Source organism: Rhipicephalus microplus, unplaced genomic scaffold, assembly GCF_043290135.1.
Source record: "Rhipicephalus microplus isolate Deutch F79 unplaced genomic scaffold, USDA_Rmic scaffold_14, whole genome shotgun sequence".
NCBI classification, from domain to species: Eukaryota; Metazoa; Arthropoda; class Arachnida; order Ixodida; family Ixodidae; genus Rhipicephalus; species Rhipicephalus microplus.
The window spans coordinates 22,109,940-22,128,469 of record NW_027464587.1 but is presented as its reverse complement, the minus strand read 5'-3'; the positions used below and the strand labels follow the sequence as shown (position 1 = coordinate 22,128,469).

The following is an 18,530-nucleotide window of genomic DNA, read 5'->3' as shown; positions in this document are numbered from 1 at the left end:
CCAATCCGTTATTTGGAGTTTGGTATCAAAGGAGCAGCACGCTTGTCTTTTTGCTGTGCAAGCTGCTGTTGCAGAAGCTGTGCTGTGCTTCAACACGGGCACTGTCAATGCATTCGCTGCGATTCTAGAGCATCTGGACATCACGATATTTAGCAGCACATCCCTAAGGGCTAGGGAAAAGGACTGTCATCAAAGTGCAACCTCAAATAAACAGAGAGATGCGTCCCAAAGTCTGATAAAGCTGGTCAAGAAGAACCATAAGGATGGGATGCATCCAGATTATGCCACTGGTGCATTTTCGTAAGATTTTATTTTTTATTTTTCCAATAAAGGTGTTTTGAAACGTTTTTCATTGTTTTCTCAAAACAGTAATTTTGGCACATTTGCCAAGTTGGAGGGAAAATAACTTGTTTCATTCGAGATATCAGCATAATTCTTTTTTTGACAGAAAGATAAATGCATGCAGTATGCAATATGTCTATATTGAAGGCAATATACAGATCAAAAGTTTTTAAAATTAATTTGTGAATATTTATGTCCTCTAACTCGTGTTAAACTTGGCCGAGCAAATTTATTTATAGCATATTGCACTCCTTAAACATCCTACATTGTTTCTACACTGTCGCCAATGTTTTGGTGCTTCCTGCTTAGATGCTAATTAGGCTTCAAACAAAGTACTCAGGTTTTACATAGATTGTGGAGTATTTTGGAAACTACTTGACATAGCAAAAACGTAAATGCATTTTTAGAATTTGCACATCTAAATACACAAACTGTGAAAATTTCATTCAGATCTATACATAAATAAAAAAGTTGTCCATCAAGTGTAGCCTCCCGCTCTTAATGGTAGTTACAGTTATATTTATGTAACAAGGGACTTTGCTTTCTTTTTACACTGCTTCAGTGTTCGTGTAAGCTTCTTAGGCAGTAATTGCATGTTGTATTTAACTGGAAAATAACTATTTGCCACTTGTGCCGTCATAGTGTAAATAATTCTTAACTCAGAAGAAAAGGGGCGCTTTTGTTTTGATTGATGCAGCAACTAGTGAGCAAAGTGATGGGCAAGGACTTGGATGCCAAGATGCACTTTGCATGGAATGCACTGCAAGTGGCGGTCAACGTCGTCGTGGACAGTGAGCTGGATCGGCTCAACACCAACAAGGGCACGCCGGGCATTAAGCAGGTAGGCACGTAGGCCCTATATTCGATGTGTTGTTTATTGTTGCCTACTTTTTGTTACAAACTACAGCAGAATCTTGATGCGTGGAGCAGTGATCCCACTCCTGCGCCAACTGTGCTAAAGTGCGCCATCCTGATAATGTCAACGCGAATTGCGCCAAACTGCATCAAAGTCAGACTTGGAAGTGTTTATCACCGGCAATAGCCACGTTGGCGTGTCAATACATGTGCATCTTGTTCTTGGGGTCACCAAAGTCACAATCACGCACCTATTTTATTTCACTGAATAAACTGCGGTCGCGTGTGCATTCTAAAATCCACGATGATGGGTTTGAAGCTGATGCAACTCTGTTGGGCAAGTCCACATAATAACAAAACGCACTCTCTGCAGGGGCTCGTGACATCTAATCCAATAGGTAGCGTGAAAAAGTGGCGTCGATTTATCGGCAGACGTCGTCTGTTCTACGAACGCTGCTGATAGTTCGTTTGAAGAGTTGCGCGGCATGCAATAAAGCAATTTTCACAAATAACTGCACGCATGCCATAAGAATGTCTGTCAGGTCTTTGTCTGGACATCGCGATCAAATTTTTCGTGATTCGTGTCTGCAGAAGAACACGCAAATGGTGGGAACGCGTTGACAGTTTTTTTCCAATATACTTTATTCATGAATTATTATACAGAAGAGCATTTTCGTGATTCTTTCCACCTGCACAACCACGCTTATGATTGCCGTGGCAGTAAAAGCCCCTAAAAAACTCTGGCCTTTCGAACTTGAGGTTGCTAGGGCCCGAATTGAAATTTCTCGCATGCTTTTTTTTTAATGTTATCTCATTAGTAAAGGCATGCCTCCTGGTCAAAGCAGCCGCAACTCGGTTTTAGTACTTGCAGCTATAGCGAGTCCATCGCTGGCGGCTCTAGTGTGGGAAGGCCTGTCAAGCGACTACGCCTTGTTACACGTCCGCCTCTTGCTTTCCAAGGTCAATAGGTGAGGGTTAAAAAAAAAATGAACATTACGGCAACGCATGTTTTGTTTCGTTCAGAAGGGAGGGGTAGAGGGGAGACTGCTGTGTCGCTTGAAGTAGCTGTCGCGCGCTATCTGGATGCATAATGAGACTGCTCGTTTGTGTCGTTTTCTTCAGAAATATGTGAAGAGAGGCACCATAATGCTACCAAACATGGTCGTACGGGATGTAAGGCAGTTGTGCTGTAATGTAAGCACCAACGGAAGCTTGTAGCTAATGTGAGATAGAAGCCGCGGCAACAAACAGTGTCGACAGGCACGCGCTCTGCTGCTCTAGACCAGTGGGATTCTATCTATGCAGCACGAACGTCACAAACGAATGGACCTCAGAAATGGGCACATTGGGAACGTGCCCCTCCTCACACCTGAAATTTGTTTTTCCATGGCATATAAGTGCAAAATGACCTTTTGCCTGTCCCCTCACCCTTTCAGATCAAGGTGCAATGCCCCCCCCCCATTTTTTCAATATTTCTGTTTACACCCCTGACAATGGCAAAAAACAGACGAGAATGTCCATTTAATTGCTATCTTATTAAAAACAAAATGGATCTTGCCTTCGAGTTGTCTTAGGTCACAGTGACTAGAATATTCTAGGCACTATGCTTAGACGTAGGTACCCTGTAAGATTTTTTTTTTATGCAGTGCTTTCTAGACGACACAGTAGGGGGTTTTCGAAGTATAGACAGAACGCCCTAGCCACATAAGATATTGCAGCAAAAGGGAAATGAAGTTTGTTAACTTGTGTAGTTTCAGCACAAAGATGAGTGCCGGAGGAGGTTGGCTTTCTGAGACCTGCTGAATGACGTCATATTATGCCTAGCAGTGTAATCAGTCATGAAGAAAAAGAACATTTTTTAATTCTTGAAGTCGTCCTAGGGAAATGCACTTGGGGCCATGTGAGTCTCTAGCGTTGTACGTCACAGTATTTGTCTACCTTATCTGCTGGTAACGACATAAGTGTATTTATATTGTTATTTCATGAAGTGTAATTTTATTCAACCAGTAGTCTGTTTATTTGCTACAGAAATAATCACTGAAAAGTTTTTCCACAATGCTCGACAGCATGACATCATTATTCTTGCGTCATAAACTGAAATAGGGAGTGCTTCGAAGATGATTGGCTTCATGAAGTTTGCAATGAATCTAAGTATTTCTAGCTCTTCACAAGAGTCTCAGAATTATATTTCATGTTCTTAAATGTAAATGCAACTTGCTTCTCTTCCAGGATTTGAAGTTAGCTGCTCCACAGTGCTCTAAAAGGGAAAATTTCGCCTTTCCAAAGTGCTCTAAAATAGAAAATTTTGCTGCTCAAAAATGCTCCAAATCGGAAGACCTCAGTGGCCATCTCTGCAAGAGTCTTGCTGTGTCACGAAAAACTATTCGTAATTCTTGTCAGCTGAAATTTATGGAAAAATAGAGGGCTAAACTGAAATGCTGCTGTATGCTTAGAATTTTACAAAAGGAAACATGTACATTTTCACTTATTGTTTTTTAGTAGGCTTGTTGAAATACTGAATTTTAGGTACGAAGCGGATCCGGAGGGAATAGTGATTTTAGTAGAATAATTTCAAATCGTATTCGAGTAGTATAATATATTATACAAGAAAATGGGCATACTTGTCCTTATAATATACATAAAAATGGGCATAATTGTTGTGACCTAACTAACTTGTACAACATCTTGTAAAAAATTTAAATAAGACTTGTGGCAATGCCTTTTTTTTGTTCAAGGCAATTAGAAACAACTTTGAATAGTAGGAGGATCTGATTTTCGATAGAATGCAAGTGATTGCCTGCAAAATATGTTTTAAAATGTACTATACTCAAAGCATATAAACCTGTATAACAAGCTTTTAAACTTGAAAAATATGAATTGATGGGAGGGTAGTATGTTAATTTAACCATCAAGTGGGGCTTCGTGGCTGTGCAGATTCCTCCTGGATATAAGTGTTTTCACCGCATAGCATTCCTCCGCTGCAGTTGTTTCACTGCAAGTGGTTACATGTGGATTGATGGTGATTATGATGGACACTTCATTGTGGTCTACAGAATCAACATATTTGCACAGCGCAAGACTACGAGTAGTTACGCCGTAACTACTCGTAGTCTTGCGCTGTGCAAATATGTTGATTCCCTATCTCCAACTAGCCCAGGCATCTGTCTTATCAAGGTCCACAGAAGACGCAGGGGAGACCCCGCATCACCCGGCTAGTCCCATGGAGGGACCGCTCAGCAGAGCTTGGTGGCCCGTTCACGGGCACTCTGGACAGTCAGGGTTTGATTGTTGAGTTCGGCGCTGCGCAAGAGTGCCGTTACCTGTTCTTGCTGAAAGTGGAACTGATGGTTTTATATTCACTCAACACATGGTTGAATTTTGCCGATAGTCCACAGGCAGGGTAGTCCACACTGGGATACCGTTCAGGGTACATGGCATGAAGAACCGCAGGGTTAGGATACGCACTGGCTTGCAATAGTCTAAGAGTAACTGCCTGCGCCCTGCACAAGGCAAGGTAGGAGAGGGAATACCTGTCTTGAGAGTGTTTTGTTCTTTGAACGTGAGTAAAGGTTTCCAGGAGGCAGGGTGGACTGCGGAGGTGGCACGGTCAGCAAGTTTTCGCTCGGCCTCGTGTACACCTTTGTTAGGGCTAGAGGTGGAGCCCTCAATTGACCCCAGGTGAGCAGAAATCAAGTGAGAGAATGAGGCATGATACATTTGAAGTTTTGGAGAATGCAGAGGGCTGGAGGGTCGACCATCCCGGTTTCGTTGGTCTTGATAACCAGCTTGGTGCCGCTCTATATTGACTCTCTGCGACTATCTAGCACACCCAAGATGATTGCCACCTGTTCGGCTATTACGGGCTTCGGTGTGCATACCTTGGTGGAGCAAATTAGCCTGGAATTTGAGTCAATGATGAAAACAGCAAATGTCTCTTGGAGAACATAAGGCACAGCATCCATGAAGCTTACATCAATGGGCTTACTATGGACGTGTTTGAGCAGAGCTCTATCCCTGGCCCTACATCGACCGCTGTTGTATGCAGGGTGTATATTGCGGGAATGGGTGCGATGTACAGTTGAGGCCTGATGTCTCTCGGGATGCGCACGGAATCTAGGCACTGGTCAACAGAATTGAGGCCCAAATGGTCGAGTATCTTGTGGCCCGATTTGGTTCTTGAAAGAAATGAGCAGCTGTAAGTGCTGTTGCGCCTTGACTATCTCAAGTGTATTGTGACCTCCAATTTCGAACAGGTTTTCAGGGAGTTCGAATACCTTTTTGTTTTGGTGGGGATCTGTCTGAGTGCAGCTCTGTTAGCACCATCAGTCTCGAAATACATGCCTAATACAGTACTTACTCGAATCTAACAGGCACCTTTTTTCCGGTTAAGCGAGTTCATAAATCGCATGCGCCTTAGAATTGAGTACGAAAAAAAAAATGAATACAGTCATTCTATTGCCATCGGCATTTCCAAAATGGCCGCCCCCTACACAGGGGCGGCGCCAGAATGTTTTTACTGGGGGGGCAACCACGAAAAGTGAGTTCCTCCGGGGGGGCAAGCTAGCTCTGCTCCTACTAGGTTTTCAATATATGCTTCCGGGCACTTGGGTGGGCATAGGGGGGGCAGGCGAGAATTTTGGGGGGGCTCCAGCCCACCCTTGCCCCCCCCTGGCGCCGCCCCTGCCCCTACGTGCGTCGGCATGGCGCGTCGGCCATTTCTGCCTATGTGTTTCCCATGTGCGGCACTTGGTACGTGTGCTGAGGAGTTCATCTTGTAGTACATTAGAATCGACGGCATGGAAGGGCCGACTCCAAAAGCTCGACGAGTACACCACCATGCCGCTTTTAAAAGAAAAGTCATCGCGTGTGCAGAAACGGACGGAAATCTGGCCGCATCGCGGTCGTTTGGAGTTCCCGAAACGTGCGTGCGGGACTACCGCACGTACGCAAGATTGTCGACAGCAAAGCTTCACGCAAAGGCTTCAGTGGACCACAGCAGGGTTGGTTTTTGCAAATAAGAGCTGCTCGGCGAGTATGTGCTTGAGCAGTGAGCGGCACAGCGGCCCGTGACGACAGAACTGCTCCAAGTGCGGGCTATGCAGTTAGCCTTAAAAAAAGGGCTAATGCGGAGCCAGTTTAAAGCGAGCCGGTGCTGGCTAATTAACGTTATGAAGAGCAAATGCTTTTCCCTCCGAAGGTGAACAGGCATATGCGAAAAGTTTCCGGAGGAGTACGATGAAAAGCTTCGCAGTTTTCAGAGGTTCGTCCTAAACTTGCGGCACAACAACGGCTGCCTGCTTGGGCAAATTGGGAATGCTGATCAGACGCCTTTTTACTTCGACATGCCTGGCACCACAACAGTCGAGAAGAAGGCGGCGAAGCAAGTTCACGTGCTGACATGGGCCATGGTAAAACTAGAGCGACGGCAATGCTCTGTTGTATGTCAGATGGGCACAAGCTTCCCCCGTACCTCATATTTAAACTGAAGACGCTTCCGAAAGGAGTCGTTTTTCCGAGTGGTGTGATTGTGCGGGCCTACGAGAAAAATGGGTGCGCGTTGCAATCGATGTCTTACTTTTTTTTTTTTCGTTGTGGAAACCGGGTGCGCGTTACAATCTAGGGCGCGGCAGAATCGAGTAAATACGGTATTCGGAACGAGTCAACTCTTGGCACTGGGGACCCTTCACTTGTGAAAAGCCGTATCTCACTTTGGGATGTGGGTTCCCAATCACGGTGGCCACCGCCTCAAGGGCTTTTCTTGTAGAGCAGTAGTTCCGATTCCGAGGAGGAGCACCTGAGTCCGATGAAACCAAGTAAATGTTTGGTCACATCGATTTCGCAATGCATGGCTTCCCCAGTTTGGCCTTTGCTCTTGCCGGTCCACCAGATGGTTATATCATATGCATATTGTTAGCGAAATAACTGAGCCCTGAGGCATGCCCCTGGAACTGAGAATGACCTTTTGTGAGAAGTATCGTGCAATCATGGGCTTGGTAATTCTCTTGCTAAGAAAGAATCTCACGAAGTCGTGGACCCTTTTTCCTAGCCCTAGGCTGGCGATAGACTGGAGAATGAATTCGTGAGAAATATTGTCGAAAGCCCTCTCCAGGTCTAATCCAAGGATGGCTCTGGTATCTTCCGTGCCCCAGTCGATGATCTGATGTTTTATCAACTTCATGGCTTCCTGTGTCGAGAGGCCAGCTCTGAAGCCAATCCTATTGCAATTATACATGTCATTGATCTCGAGGTGCACCTTGAGGCAGTTCAGCAGGGTATGTTCTGCGGCCTTACTGACACAGAAAGTTACGAAAATTCATCTTAGATTATCGATTCCGGGTGCTTCTCTGGGTTCTGGGATGAGTACCGTGTAGGCAGTCTTCCACTGGGCGGGGACCTGCTTATGTTGCTACACCTCGTTAATTTTTTTCCGTGAGGAAGTCGATGGAGTTATCAAGGTTCTTGAGCATCTTATTAGTTATGTCATCCGGGTTAGGGGCAGATTTGCCATTTAGGGAAAAAAGAGCCTATCGGATCTCGGGCACAGTGAATTCCTAGTCCAACTTCGGCATGCCACATCCCACATAGTCTGGAAACTGTGTCGAGGCAGAGCTATCTGGGACTCACAGATACTTGTCTATGAGCTTGTTGACAACCAGTTTGTTCGAGGTAGAGTTGGTGGCAACATGGACGGCTCGCACGAGGGATCATCTCTGGCTGTACCTGGTGCTTTCCTGATCGAGAAGGTGCTTGAGAAGACCCCAGCTTTTCCCAGATCTGAGCTGACCCTGGACGTTTTCGCAGAGCTCATGCAATTGTTGTTTACACAGGGTTTTGCTTTGCTCCTCGCTTGCCCTGTTAACTTCCTAAAGCTTCCTGCGGAGCCTCCTGCTATGCTTTTGCCCCTTCCACCTCGTGAGTAGGGCTTGCTTGGCTTCTAGTAGGTGGGCCTACCTGCTGTCGATGTTTTGAACGTCGAGGTTACTGACGACATGCTTCGTCGCTGCCACGGCGTAATCTCCGATTCCTTTGCGCCAACCTCCGAAATATATCCCGGCCATCGACGCATGCTCGGCTCTGAATTTGCAGAAATTGTGCCAGTCAACCATCTTGAATTCTTTCATCCTGAGGCGGGCAATCGTGAAGGATACCTCGATGACATAGTGGTCACTTCCTAGGTCTAGAGCCATGTTAACTCACTTGGCCTTTTCTATATTCTTAACAGAAGTGAGGTCCAGGGTGATGTACCGGCACGTGGAGTTACCTATCCTAGTGGGGAAATCCTTGTCAGTGATAAGCGTCAAGTCTGCTTTTGTTACTCACAAATTTCAGTCGTTATGCACTCGACGCCCTCGGCAACTGCACCGAGGTCACGCAAGACGTAATTGTACCTTTTACTGATGAGTGTGGCAACTATCCTACCTCCTGAATTTGATGACACTACTAGGTAAGCCTGTAGTTTGATGGGGCTGCTAGACTCAACTTCCTGAACAGTAATGATTTGGGGCTTAATTTTAAGGGTTCTTAAATGTTTCTGTACAAGGTGCTTTTTGTGAGTAACAAATTTACTCGTGTAACGGCCGCACTTTTTTTTTTTTTTTCAAAATTATTGCTTGGTGCGGCACTTACACGAATCCCGTTGATGACAGCTCACTAAAGGTCTGTACAGTTTCCACAACCGTAGCAGAGTGAGAGAGTCACAAATGACTACCCAGGCATTTTGTTATTAAGATTCTATTTCACTCTCACTGTCTTCGTTATCCGAAGTACACAGTTCTCGCCTTGGCATCCGTCTCCTCCCAGAGATGGTCATCCTCAGCGCCGCTCATGCAGTTTGAAATTTTAATTACTTTGAAGCTTTTCACGACTACTTCAAATGACACGGCACGTCACGCACTCAATATTCATTCACAAACTTCTTGGAGTGTTGCCTGCTTCAGCCGTCCCGTCAGCGCCTTCTCACGGTTGCCCCCAGCCATTCATTCTGTATAGCAGCGGCGAAACTTTGCTTTAAATGGACGGTTAATGCACACATCGAGCGGCTGCAACACATTCGTTAGTCCTACAGGAATAACGGCCAAGTCTGTACGAGTCGTGGGGAGTTTGTTCTTGACGCGGTCCGTCAAGTGGCCCTTGAAACTGTTCAGAACAAGGAGGGCTTTCCGCTGTAGCAGGCCTCAGGTCTGTTTGCCCAGACGGTCTTCCTCCAGTCCGCGACAAGTTCCTCGCACATCCAACCCTTTTCTTGGCCACGCACAATGATGCCCTGAGGGAACTTCTCTTTCAGGAGAGTCTTCTTCTTGAGCACAACGCACGGTGAAAGGTTGTTCGGCTGTTCAGACTTTGAATGAAAAAAAAAAAGAAAGAGGTTTGCATAGAGCCCTTATTTCATTAAAAAAATTATTGTGTAGGTTAGTTAGGTCATGATAAATATGTGATCATACCATCTGAGTTTGATCCAAAATTATTCGACCAAAATCACTATTCGCCTCGAATTTGCTGCAAACCTGAAATTCACTATTCGCAAAAGCCTAACACACACACACACACACACACACACACACACACACACACACACACGCACGCACGCACACACACGCACGCGCACACACACACACACACACACACACACACACACACACACACACACACACACACACACACACACACACACACACACACACACACAGTTGAATCTCGATCTCGATAATTTTAACTCGAAGGGGCCCAAAAATTTGTTCGAATTAAAAGAAGTTCGTTGAAAGCGAGATGAACGGAGGGCTCTCACCATGCAGTGGCGCATGTGCATTGAGCTAACACGCGAGAGGGAAGTTTCAGAAGACTTTCACAAATTTTATTCACAAATCACAGGGCATCCGTCATTAATTGAAGTAATCGGTGATGCGCGTCTGCACAAGTTTGCATTGCAGCAAGTGAAACGATTTCGCACGCAGCTTGGAAAGCATTTCCACTTAGGTTTCAGCATTCTCGTGGCAAGAGAAGTTGTGCCCGGCAATGTCCAGTGTCGACACTCTCTAAAGACGATGACAACGACTACGTCTCCGCTGCTACCCTTTGCCCCGCAGCCGGAGGGTAGCCAGCACGGGACAAGAACGGAGGAGCATCTCCACACGGAGAAAAGCAGATCGGCATTTGAGAGAGAACTGACACTCCACAGCAGCTTTTTTTTGCTTTTTTCAGGCGCGTCGTCGAAAGAAGGGTCTACGTGGCAGAGAGGGGAAAGGAGGAAGTATGACACTGGCGCATGAGAGAGAGCCAGCACTCCACAGCAGCTTTCTTTTGCTCTCTTCGCGCGCGATGTTGCAAGAAGAGGGGTCCTTCTTTGGCTGGGACAGAAAAGAGAAGCGTCGCACAGGCGCATTGCAAATCAGCATTTGAGAGAGAGCAAACATTCCACCGCAGCCTTTTCTTTTTTTTTCCTTCGTGCGCAGCGTTGAGGTGTTGGAGGTGCCGTCGTGGGATTGGGCGTGGTGCTGAGAGCATTTTCGGAGTGCAGTATGTTTGAATTAACCGTCGCAAGAGCTTGCGTGTTCGAATTACAGGGCGTTTTCACCCATTGAAATAAACAGTTTTGACATGATGTCAGCGTGAGTTTGAATTAACTCAGAGTTCGAATCAATGAGATTCGACTGCATATATATACGTATGTAGACATGTACACACATGGGTGGGTAGAGTGACAGAGAAAAGTGGAAATGTTGCAAAGTGATTTGGGCACTCGCGTTCAGCATGGATTATCAGAACCATTTGTCTATGCTATACGCGACTCGAAATTATCTTTGTTGAATGTAATATTTGGAGAGAAATGCCTCATAAGATCTTAACAATAAATTAATTGAGGACGGGCCTCATGATGGTGCCACCATTTGGCACGTAAAACCTTAGCAGCAGCAGCAGTGATAGATGCCGGATGCGGACAGGTCGCTCAAAATTTTAATATCCTTGAATTTTAAAGATGAGCTTTCAAGGCTCTTGAAAGTTTTTTGTCCTTGAAGATTCTTGAATTTTCCGAGTAATGCACATTTATATGGACATTGCAACCTTCTTAATGTGGTAGATTGGCGTGGTGACCTGACAGGCTCCCCAATTCAGAAACAATGATTCAGCATGAGCGCGTATGATTTCATTTTTCTAAACTGCATGGAGGAAGAACAAAACAACTCTGAAGTAGTGAAGTGAGAGATGCGTACTGCTCTCTGGTGCCGGCTCCCTCCCCCTTGTGTGCAAGAGGGGAAGCTACACTCCGCGACAACTCACCTTGGCAGTTGAGTGAAGGCTACGAAGGCGGAGATTCCGCTCATTAGTATTGCTCCACAAACAGTTGATTGTAGTTGATTTCTTCACAAACAGCTGATTGTAGTTTTGCTCGCTCGCTTCATTAACACTTCGAGAAAAGCATAAATACACTAAAGATGTGAATGGGAGAGATATTTCGATTGTTCAGTGAACATTTGGGTGTCATACTTCGAGTCTATTTTTCTTGAAAAATTAAACAGCGCGTTTGTGGTCACACACTGACCCACTACATCGTGGACACCATGTTTACTTTGAATGTGCTGAGGAGGTCGTGGTCTCCAACAAATAGAAAGAAAAGGAAGGCATTCTTCTAAAGTGTACAAATAACTGCATTTTAAATGCGAAGCATTTCTTAGCGAACTTCGGCGACACTGAGCGTATCTATTCATCTGTCTAGCTGCTTACGTTTGGGTGCTCTCATGGTCACCCCCTTAACTTGGCGGGAACCAAAATTAGCATGGGCGGGTAAGATGGTTTGACAAATAAGACGCACTGGTCATGACATGAATAATGTCCGAGTCCGGTTGTGTGTGTTATCAAACGCTTCCTGCAAGACAGTGGTACATACCCACGGACATGTATATGCTGCTGGTATGTGGGTATGTGCCACAAGTGATTGACATTTAGTATCTACCCAGGAACAGCGAGAACACACATGGGCCATTTTAACGCGCGAGGGACATCGGTAGCGTCGACTCGACGAATGCCAAAAATAAATGTCAGCATCCCAGCTGGAATCAAACGCAAGCATTCTGCGTGGCAATGAAGCATCTTGGAAATACTCTTCAAATCGACGCTAATCTTCGTCAAACGTCTATAGTGGTTGCAGTGCTGCTTACCCAGTTTTATAAACATTACATATGTCACCGCCGCCTGGATAGGGCGTGCATGGCGGTGTTCCTCCGGCCGTCTCATTCGGATGGAGAAGGCGTAATTGCAAAAGTAGGCGTGGCCGCTCCATTCGCCGCATGAGGGCGCACACCTACTACTACTTCTTTCCTTTGCTGTCTATGCAGGATGGTTCGCAGTACTTGAAGATGTCACTTTATAGAAACCGCACACCACTAGTTAGCTGTACACCTTATCTTTCCTCGCCCCGCAACCACCTAAAATAAAACAAATAGAAGAATTGATGGTGGCTGGCGCTATATCCTTTCTTTTTCTTCGTGCCCCAGCTGCTGTCGTGATGATAGTGACCGAAGCGAACACATCCTTGAGCCAATTTTCAAGGAAATCTTGGTGCTCTCCTGTGAAGCACATGAGTAGAAAGTACACAGGAGAGTGAACTCACCCGACTGATTTATTAAGCATTTTTTGTTGACCGCTTCCAGAAAAGAGAAACGATCCGAAAGTGATTTATTAAGCATTTTTTGTTGACCGCTTCCAGAAAAGGGAAACGATCCGAAGGAGAGCTGAGCTGCATCGTGGATGTTGGCAGAGATACCTTGAGGTACATAGGCCTTCAAGGTGCAAGCTTACCTGCTTTACTCGCAGACATTTTTCGGCAATGAAGGGAAAGATGTGGGAGTGGAGCTTCCTGCAAATGTGCTCCTATGTGAAGCAGTCCGGGTTGGCATGCATCTCGTAACTCTGTGGAAAGTGATGGCTGAGCGCAACCAGGGTTAATTTGCATATAGACACAGACGACGCTTAGCGTTTAGGTACACGTAGAAGGCGTTTTTTTTTTTCACACGTGGAAAAATGCATTGACACAAGAACACTCACTAAAAACATGCACAAAAACACATGCAGACAAACATACACAGACAGACGAGCACGCTCACATACACTCGCATGCACTCACTCACAAAAGAGCACACACAGACACACTTGCATGCACAAAAGAACACACACGCACGAGTGCGTACACTCGCTTACACATACAAGCGTGCACACAGACCGATGAGGGCGCGCACATGCACGCACACTCGTAAACACACGCATGGAAGAGCACACACATGCACATCTGCACACATTCACGCACAAAAGAATGCACACACATGCACGCACTCGATCACACACACAAGTACGCCCACACAGGCAGAAGAGTGCGCGCTCTTACATACACACACATTTGGACACGCTCATGCATGGAAAAACAGACACACTTGGCATGCACGCACTAGACCCGACAGAAAAGTTCATGCACACACACGCACATACACATATGCACGAAAGAACACACACACAATCGCCTCCCCAATCACTAGCCCGAAGCTCTTACTTCTCGGCGGAGACTTACACTTTACCGTAAGGAAGGCCGAAGTGCAAACATCATCTTCATTGAATCTACCTCAAATTTTCGCTCACGGCCAATGCATCTTTTCCGCTCACATACAGACGCCGACGACATAATTTTTGCGAAACAAGCTTTTTAACGATGTCTCGCTTTAAGGGGAGATGCTACTCAAAAAACGATTTTCTTTAATAAGAGTCTGAATTTAACACAAATGGGCATGCTAATAGAGTTTTTTCTCCTCTTTTCAAATATGTCATTTATTTTCATGTTGATGGCTTGGTTTTCTTTCTGCAGGTCAGATACTGCAAAATTACGGCCATTGTTATGCAACAATTCTGACCTATAAAAATTTGAGATAAAGCATGCAGATATAGCTGACTATGATCCTTTGGAACTGTAGAGTGCAAAAAACTATATAAATTTTGGGTGTAAAAAGGTGAAATAAAATAATAAAATAGAAAAATTTACTATGGCTCTAGTTGCCAAGGGCTTTCAATGTTATGTAATTTTTGAAAAACATAATCAAGCAGCACTGAGAATCTAAATAGATACTTGCACTCTATGCCAAATTTTGCCAAATTTTGCCAAGTTGCCAAATTTTGCTGTTCAGGGATTCCGATGCGTTCTGGGTTTTCCCTTTGATGCATCGAGCAAGGAGCTTCTCATCCGTTAGCCGCTTATAAATGGGCAAAACACCCAATCCCTGTGCTTTTGTCAGGAGAGGTGTGTGGCGTGGTGCAGGTTCACCAAGTGCTTCAGCGCGTTGATGTTTGCACCACGACTCTGTTCCTGCAGGGCAAAACTTGTGGCTGCCAGCATTGTCAGTAGAGCATGAGTGGAAGTACGAAGCCCATACTGCAGTGTACACATCCCGTACACTCCCCCTGTTGCTTGTTATGGCAATCTGATAGTATGTTTGGAGCTTCTGAATGGCTGGCTCTTTCATTTTCTGCCCTCGTGGTAATGGCACATGCAGCTTCCGTAGCGCGGTGCCAAGTCTCTTGGCCACATGGTTAGTGCAGTCTTCTTTTTCTATATTGACAGCACCATAGACTTTTGACTCTGCAACTGCACTATATGCTTTGCTGTCACCGTCACTCAAGAATGTCATGAAATGCAGTGGGGTGTCATAAGTCAGTGTTCTCTGCCAAATGCGCATTGCAGCCTCCGTTTCCATAGGATGGGAGGAACAGTCTGCATTTCTTTCACAGACTGGGCCATGGAATGCCTGCCACACTTCCTCGTCTGGCCCCATATCCTTGTGCCTACTGCATGTCAGGCAGTAATTTGATATGACCTCGAAGTCTAAGCAGAGGCCAGTATCTAAGGAGATAACTGCGCCAATCCCGTTGTGGCTTTTGTGGCCCCTCTTCTGCCAAGTGCCGTCGAACATAACAGCCACTTCAGTTTCGCCTGCTACTTCTTTCGTCAACTCTCTGGATCGGCGCAAGTTTTCACTCACAGCTGCCATGGCAGCGGTGTGCACCTTCTTTGCTATCGAAAAAAATTCTCGGTGGTGCATTGGCTTTGGGAGTCCAATAATGGAGCAAAATCTCGACAATTGCTCATGCCCAATGCCGACAGCGCGTGCAGCCACCACCGCCTTCATATTTACAGCGAAACTATCTCGGGAGCTCCCACTGTCGTAGCGTTGGCTCACTCGGCTGGTGCCGTCCGCCGTAACACGCAGTGACGTATAGGAGCACGAAAGAACAGTTGCTGAGCATTCACTGTTTTCGCAATGAAGTTCGAGGAGCGACGAAAGTCCCTTGCGCTTTTCTGCCGGCTTCCGAATGGCAAGTTTTTGAATACCGCAAGCAGGGCATGCCGCACCTGCCACAAGTGCCGTCAGCAAGAGGGTGTCGCACAAAACTGTCGTTGCACAAACCTCATCGCGCTGTCTTTCGTCTTTTTCGAAGAAGCTGAGCTTCTTTTCCGAAGCACTGATGAAAGAAAGCGCAGCGTCAATCCCTTCATCGCAGCCACTGTCGCTCGCGCACTCGTCGATGCCGCCGTCAGGCCTAGCACACGTAGGTGCGTTCTCGTTCGTCGCCGTCGTTCGGGGCGCTTTATGCCGCCTTCCCTTGAACTTGTGCTTCGTTCGAAACTTCTGCGGTCTCACGTTGCACTTTTTCGGGCTTGTCATCGCAGAAATATGTGTAGACGCGCAGAAAAGCAGACGGACCAAATGCCGATGGCCGCCACCAACACAGCTGACAATGACTCGGTAGCCAATGGCGATGCGGCTTAGGGTGCCGCGCGTTTCAAACCGCTCAAACCACGTGATAAAAAGGCCTCGTTTTTTAATTTTTTTTGCCCACGTACGAAACTGGCGGTCGTCGGAGCTGTAAGAAGAAGGCCGGACGCAACTTTCCCAACCAATCGCGATGGCGGGCGGCACTACGAAGGGGAGCAGCGCGCAGTCAAAGATGGCCAATATCAGCACAAATTCACGAAATTTTGAGCCACCGCGATGCCTTCATACACATTTTTTTGCATTTTGCGGTTCGAATTTAGTTTTGAAATTTTCACAGATGAAAGAAGAAGGTTTGAAGATTACAATGCAATAAAAGTCAGAAATACGAGAAATTTCGCTAAAAACGCGATTTTTCAACCCGCATCTTCCCTTAAAATGACAAGATTCACCTGAGTGAAAGAAAGTACTTTGGTAATGGGGCGACCGATCCCTGGCACCCTATACTTCGCAGTCGACTAGCATTGCCTATCATTTTCACGTTCATAGCTCGCCTAAATGCGGCCTGCGCTTAGATGAGAAAGTCACATTCGTAACACTGTCGTACCGTGCGAACTTGGAAATTCTCAGTGTCGTGTCCGAAACAAAATTTTGCCGATCATCGTGCAGGTGAAAACGACTGTAGCATTGCCAGCACTATGTTTTAGTTTTCCAGCAATCTGATGCTGTGATGACAGAGCTGGACTGCGTAACATAGCTATATATATGCAGGGTCAACAACGACAAAATGCATTTCTTGCAGAACAAGGCCGCCTATATTGACACTAACCGATTCAGGTGGCAGTGGGAAAAACGATCGCTACAGTGCAGTCCACTTATAACGATATTACATATAACGATATATCGGTTATAACGATGGGTCGACTTAACAGTCTCATTTTATGCATTGGGGCTATGGGGAAAAAAACCATATATAACGATATGTTATCCACCGCATATCGGATACAACGATGAAAAGTTTGCCGTGGACGGCATGTTTCATTCAGAATAATCGTAACATTTAGATTGATAAGTTCTTCTGAAACGAACTATGCCGAGACAAGACGAAAAGTTAGCGTAGGCGAGTACGTATCTGCCGCCACTGCAGGACAGCGCCGGCAGCGCGTCCCGGCCGTTCAAAAAGACGAGGAGAGCATCGCGAGTTGGCGCGACGCGCTACAGATGGCGCCAGCTGTGTCACGTTTTGCGCCTCGCCGCGCGTCGACCGCGGAGAGGCTGAGAGAATTTTAAAAAAAATGCGAAAAGCAGAGCGCCGCGCTCCGCGGCTCCCCGCCTTCTACAACGGCAAGCCGGCAAGCTACTCGTAGCTTGCCGAACGACAGCGGGAAGAGAGAGAAAATAAAAAAAGCAAAAAGCAAAGTGGCGCGGCGGCATGGGGGCGGGGCCTCGTTGGCATTCCGGCTGTGTACCTCTGGCTGTGCTTTCTTCCTCCCACTGCTCCCACCCCGCCGTCGGTCAGTCTCTCTTCCTCAGCGAATCCGTGATGCGTTCTTCGGAGTAAGAAATAAAGTCTTGTTTTTGACATCCTACTATCTACAATATTTATTAATTGGTGAAAATAGCAAAATGAAGCCTGGAGCTACAAAAGGTACGTCCGGCGACGATTTTTTGGCGGCAGTCCAGATATAACGATCACCGGTTATAACGATCATATTTTTAGGTTTTCTCGATATCGTTATAAGTGGACTGCACTGTATAACAAAGAATGAAAAGCCCGGCAGATCGCGTAATCTGTCAGCTTAACACATGTGTCATGCAAGCGAAATTTGCAAACAAGCTGCGCCACACGCAGTCGCCTCACGCTGCTTGGCTCTGTCTCAATCATAGCATGCTACAGAGAACAACACTCAATGCTTCAAGCCCGACTAAGAGTAAATATTAGGCTAGTGTTCCTTTATTCCAGTCACCACGTGAATAACGTCCTATGTGCATTTCTCCAAGCGTGTCTACGGTGCGGCGCCCTCGGCGTCATCTGCAGGGAAGTTCAAGAAGAGCGCCGCGTTGCGGTGTGCGGCAAAACTTCTCCAATTACATTTTTTCAATGAGGCGCGCCGAATGGAACGGCCAGAGAAACACCGCAGCGCGTGCCCGATCTAGGTGGCCGTGCATATGTACTCCATAGACACAGCCGTCACGTCGAATTAACATCAGTTGTGGTTAGTTGCCATGCGTTTAAATATATTTATGTAGCAGTGTCCAGGGCCAGCATCCTCGCGAGCATCAGTGCTTCATATCAGCTTCTAGTGTTGCTAATACGCATGCTCCAGTTGGCACCATTGCGCAAGTGAAAACAACTAGTTATATAAACATCTGCAACTCTTCAACATATGTCTGTGCATGCAACATTTGTACATATACTTAGCGTCATTTCATGATGTGTCATTCAATAAAAAATTTGCAGCACGGCCACCTTCTCTCCGCGTGCTTCGCATAACATCGATTCCCAGATACGTGAGATCTCCCGAATTTTTTTTACCTGTGAATTCCTGCAACTGTTTCATTATCAGAATTAATAAAACTGCATTT

General features: G+C 46.1%; 1 protein-coding gene across 5 annotated transcripts in view; it reads left to right on the top strand.

Moving 5' to 3' along the window:
• Polr1A (RNA polymerase I subunit RpI1) overlaps window positions 1–18,530 on the top strand; it is a 610,310-nt gene that overhangs the window by 85,032 nt on the left and 506,748 nt on the right. For all 5 annotated transcript variants that reach the window (XM_075882913.1, XM_075882912.1, XM_037432148.2 and 2 more), the window contains one exon: window positions 1,040–1,183. In XM_075882913.1, coding sequence (XP_075739028.1) covers window positions 1,040–1,183 — 144 coding nt within the window. The remainder of the gene's footprint in view (window positions 1–1,039; window positions 1,184–18,530) is intronic.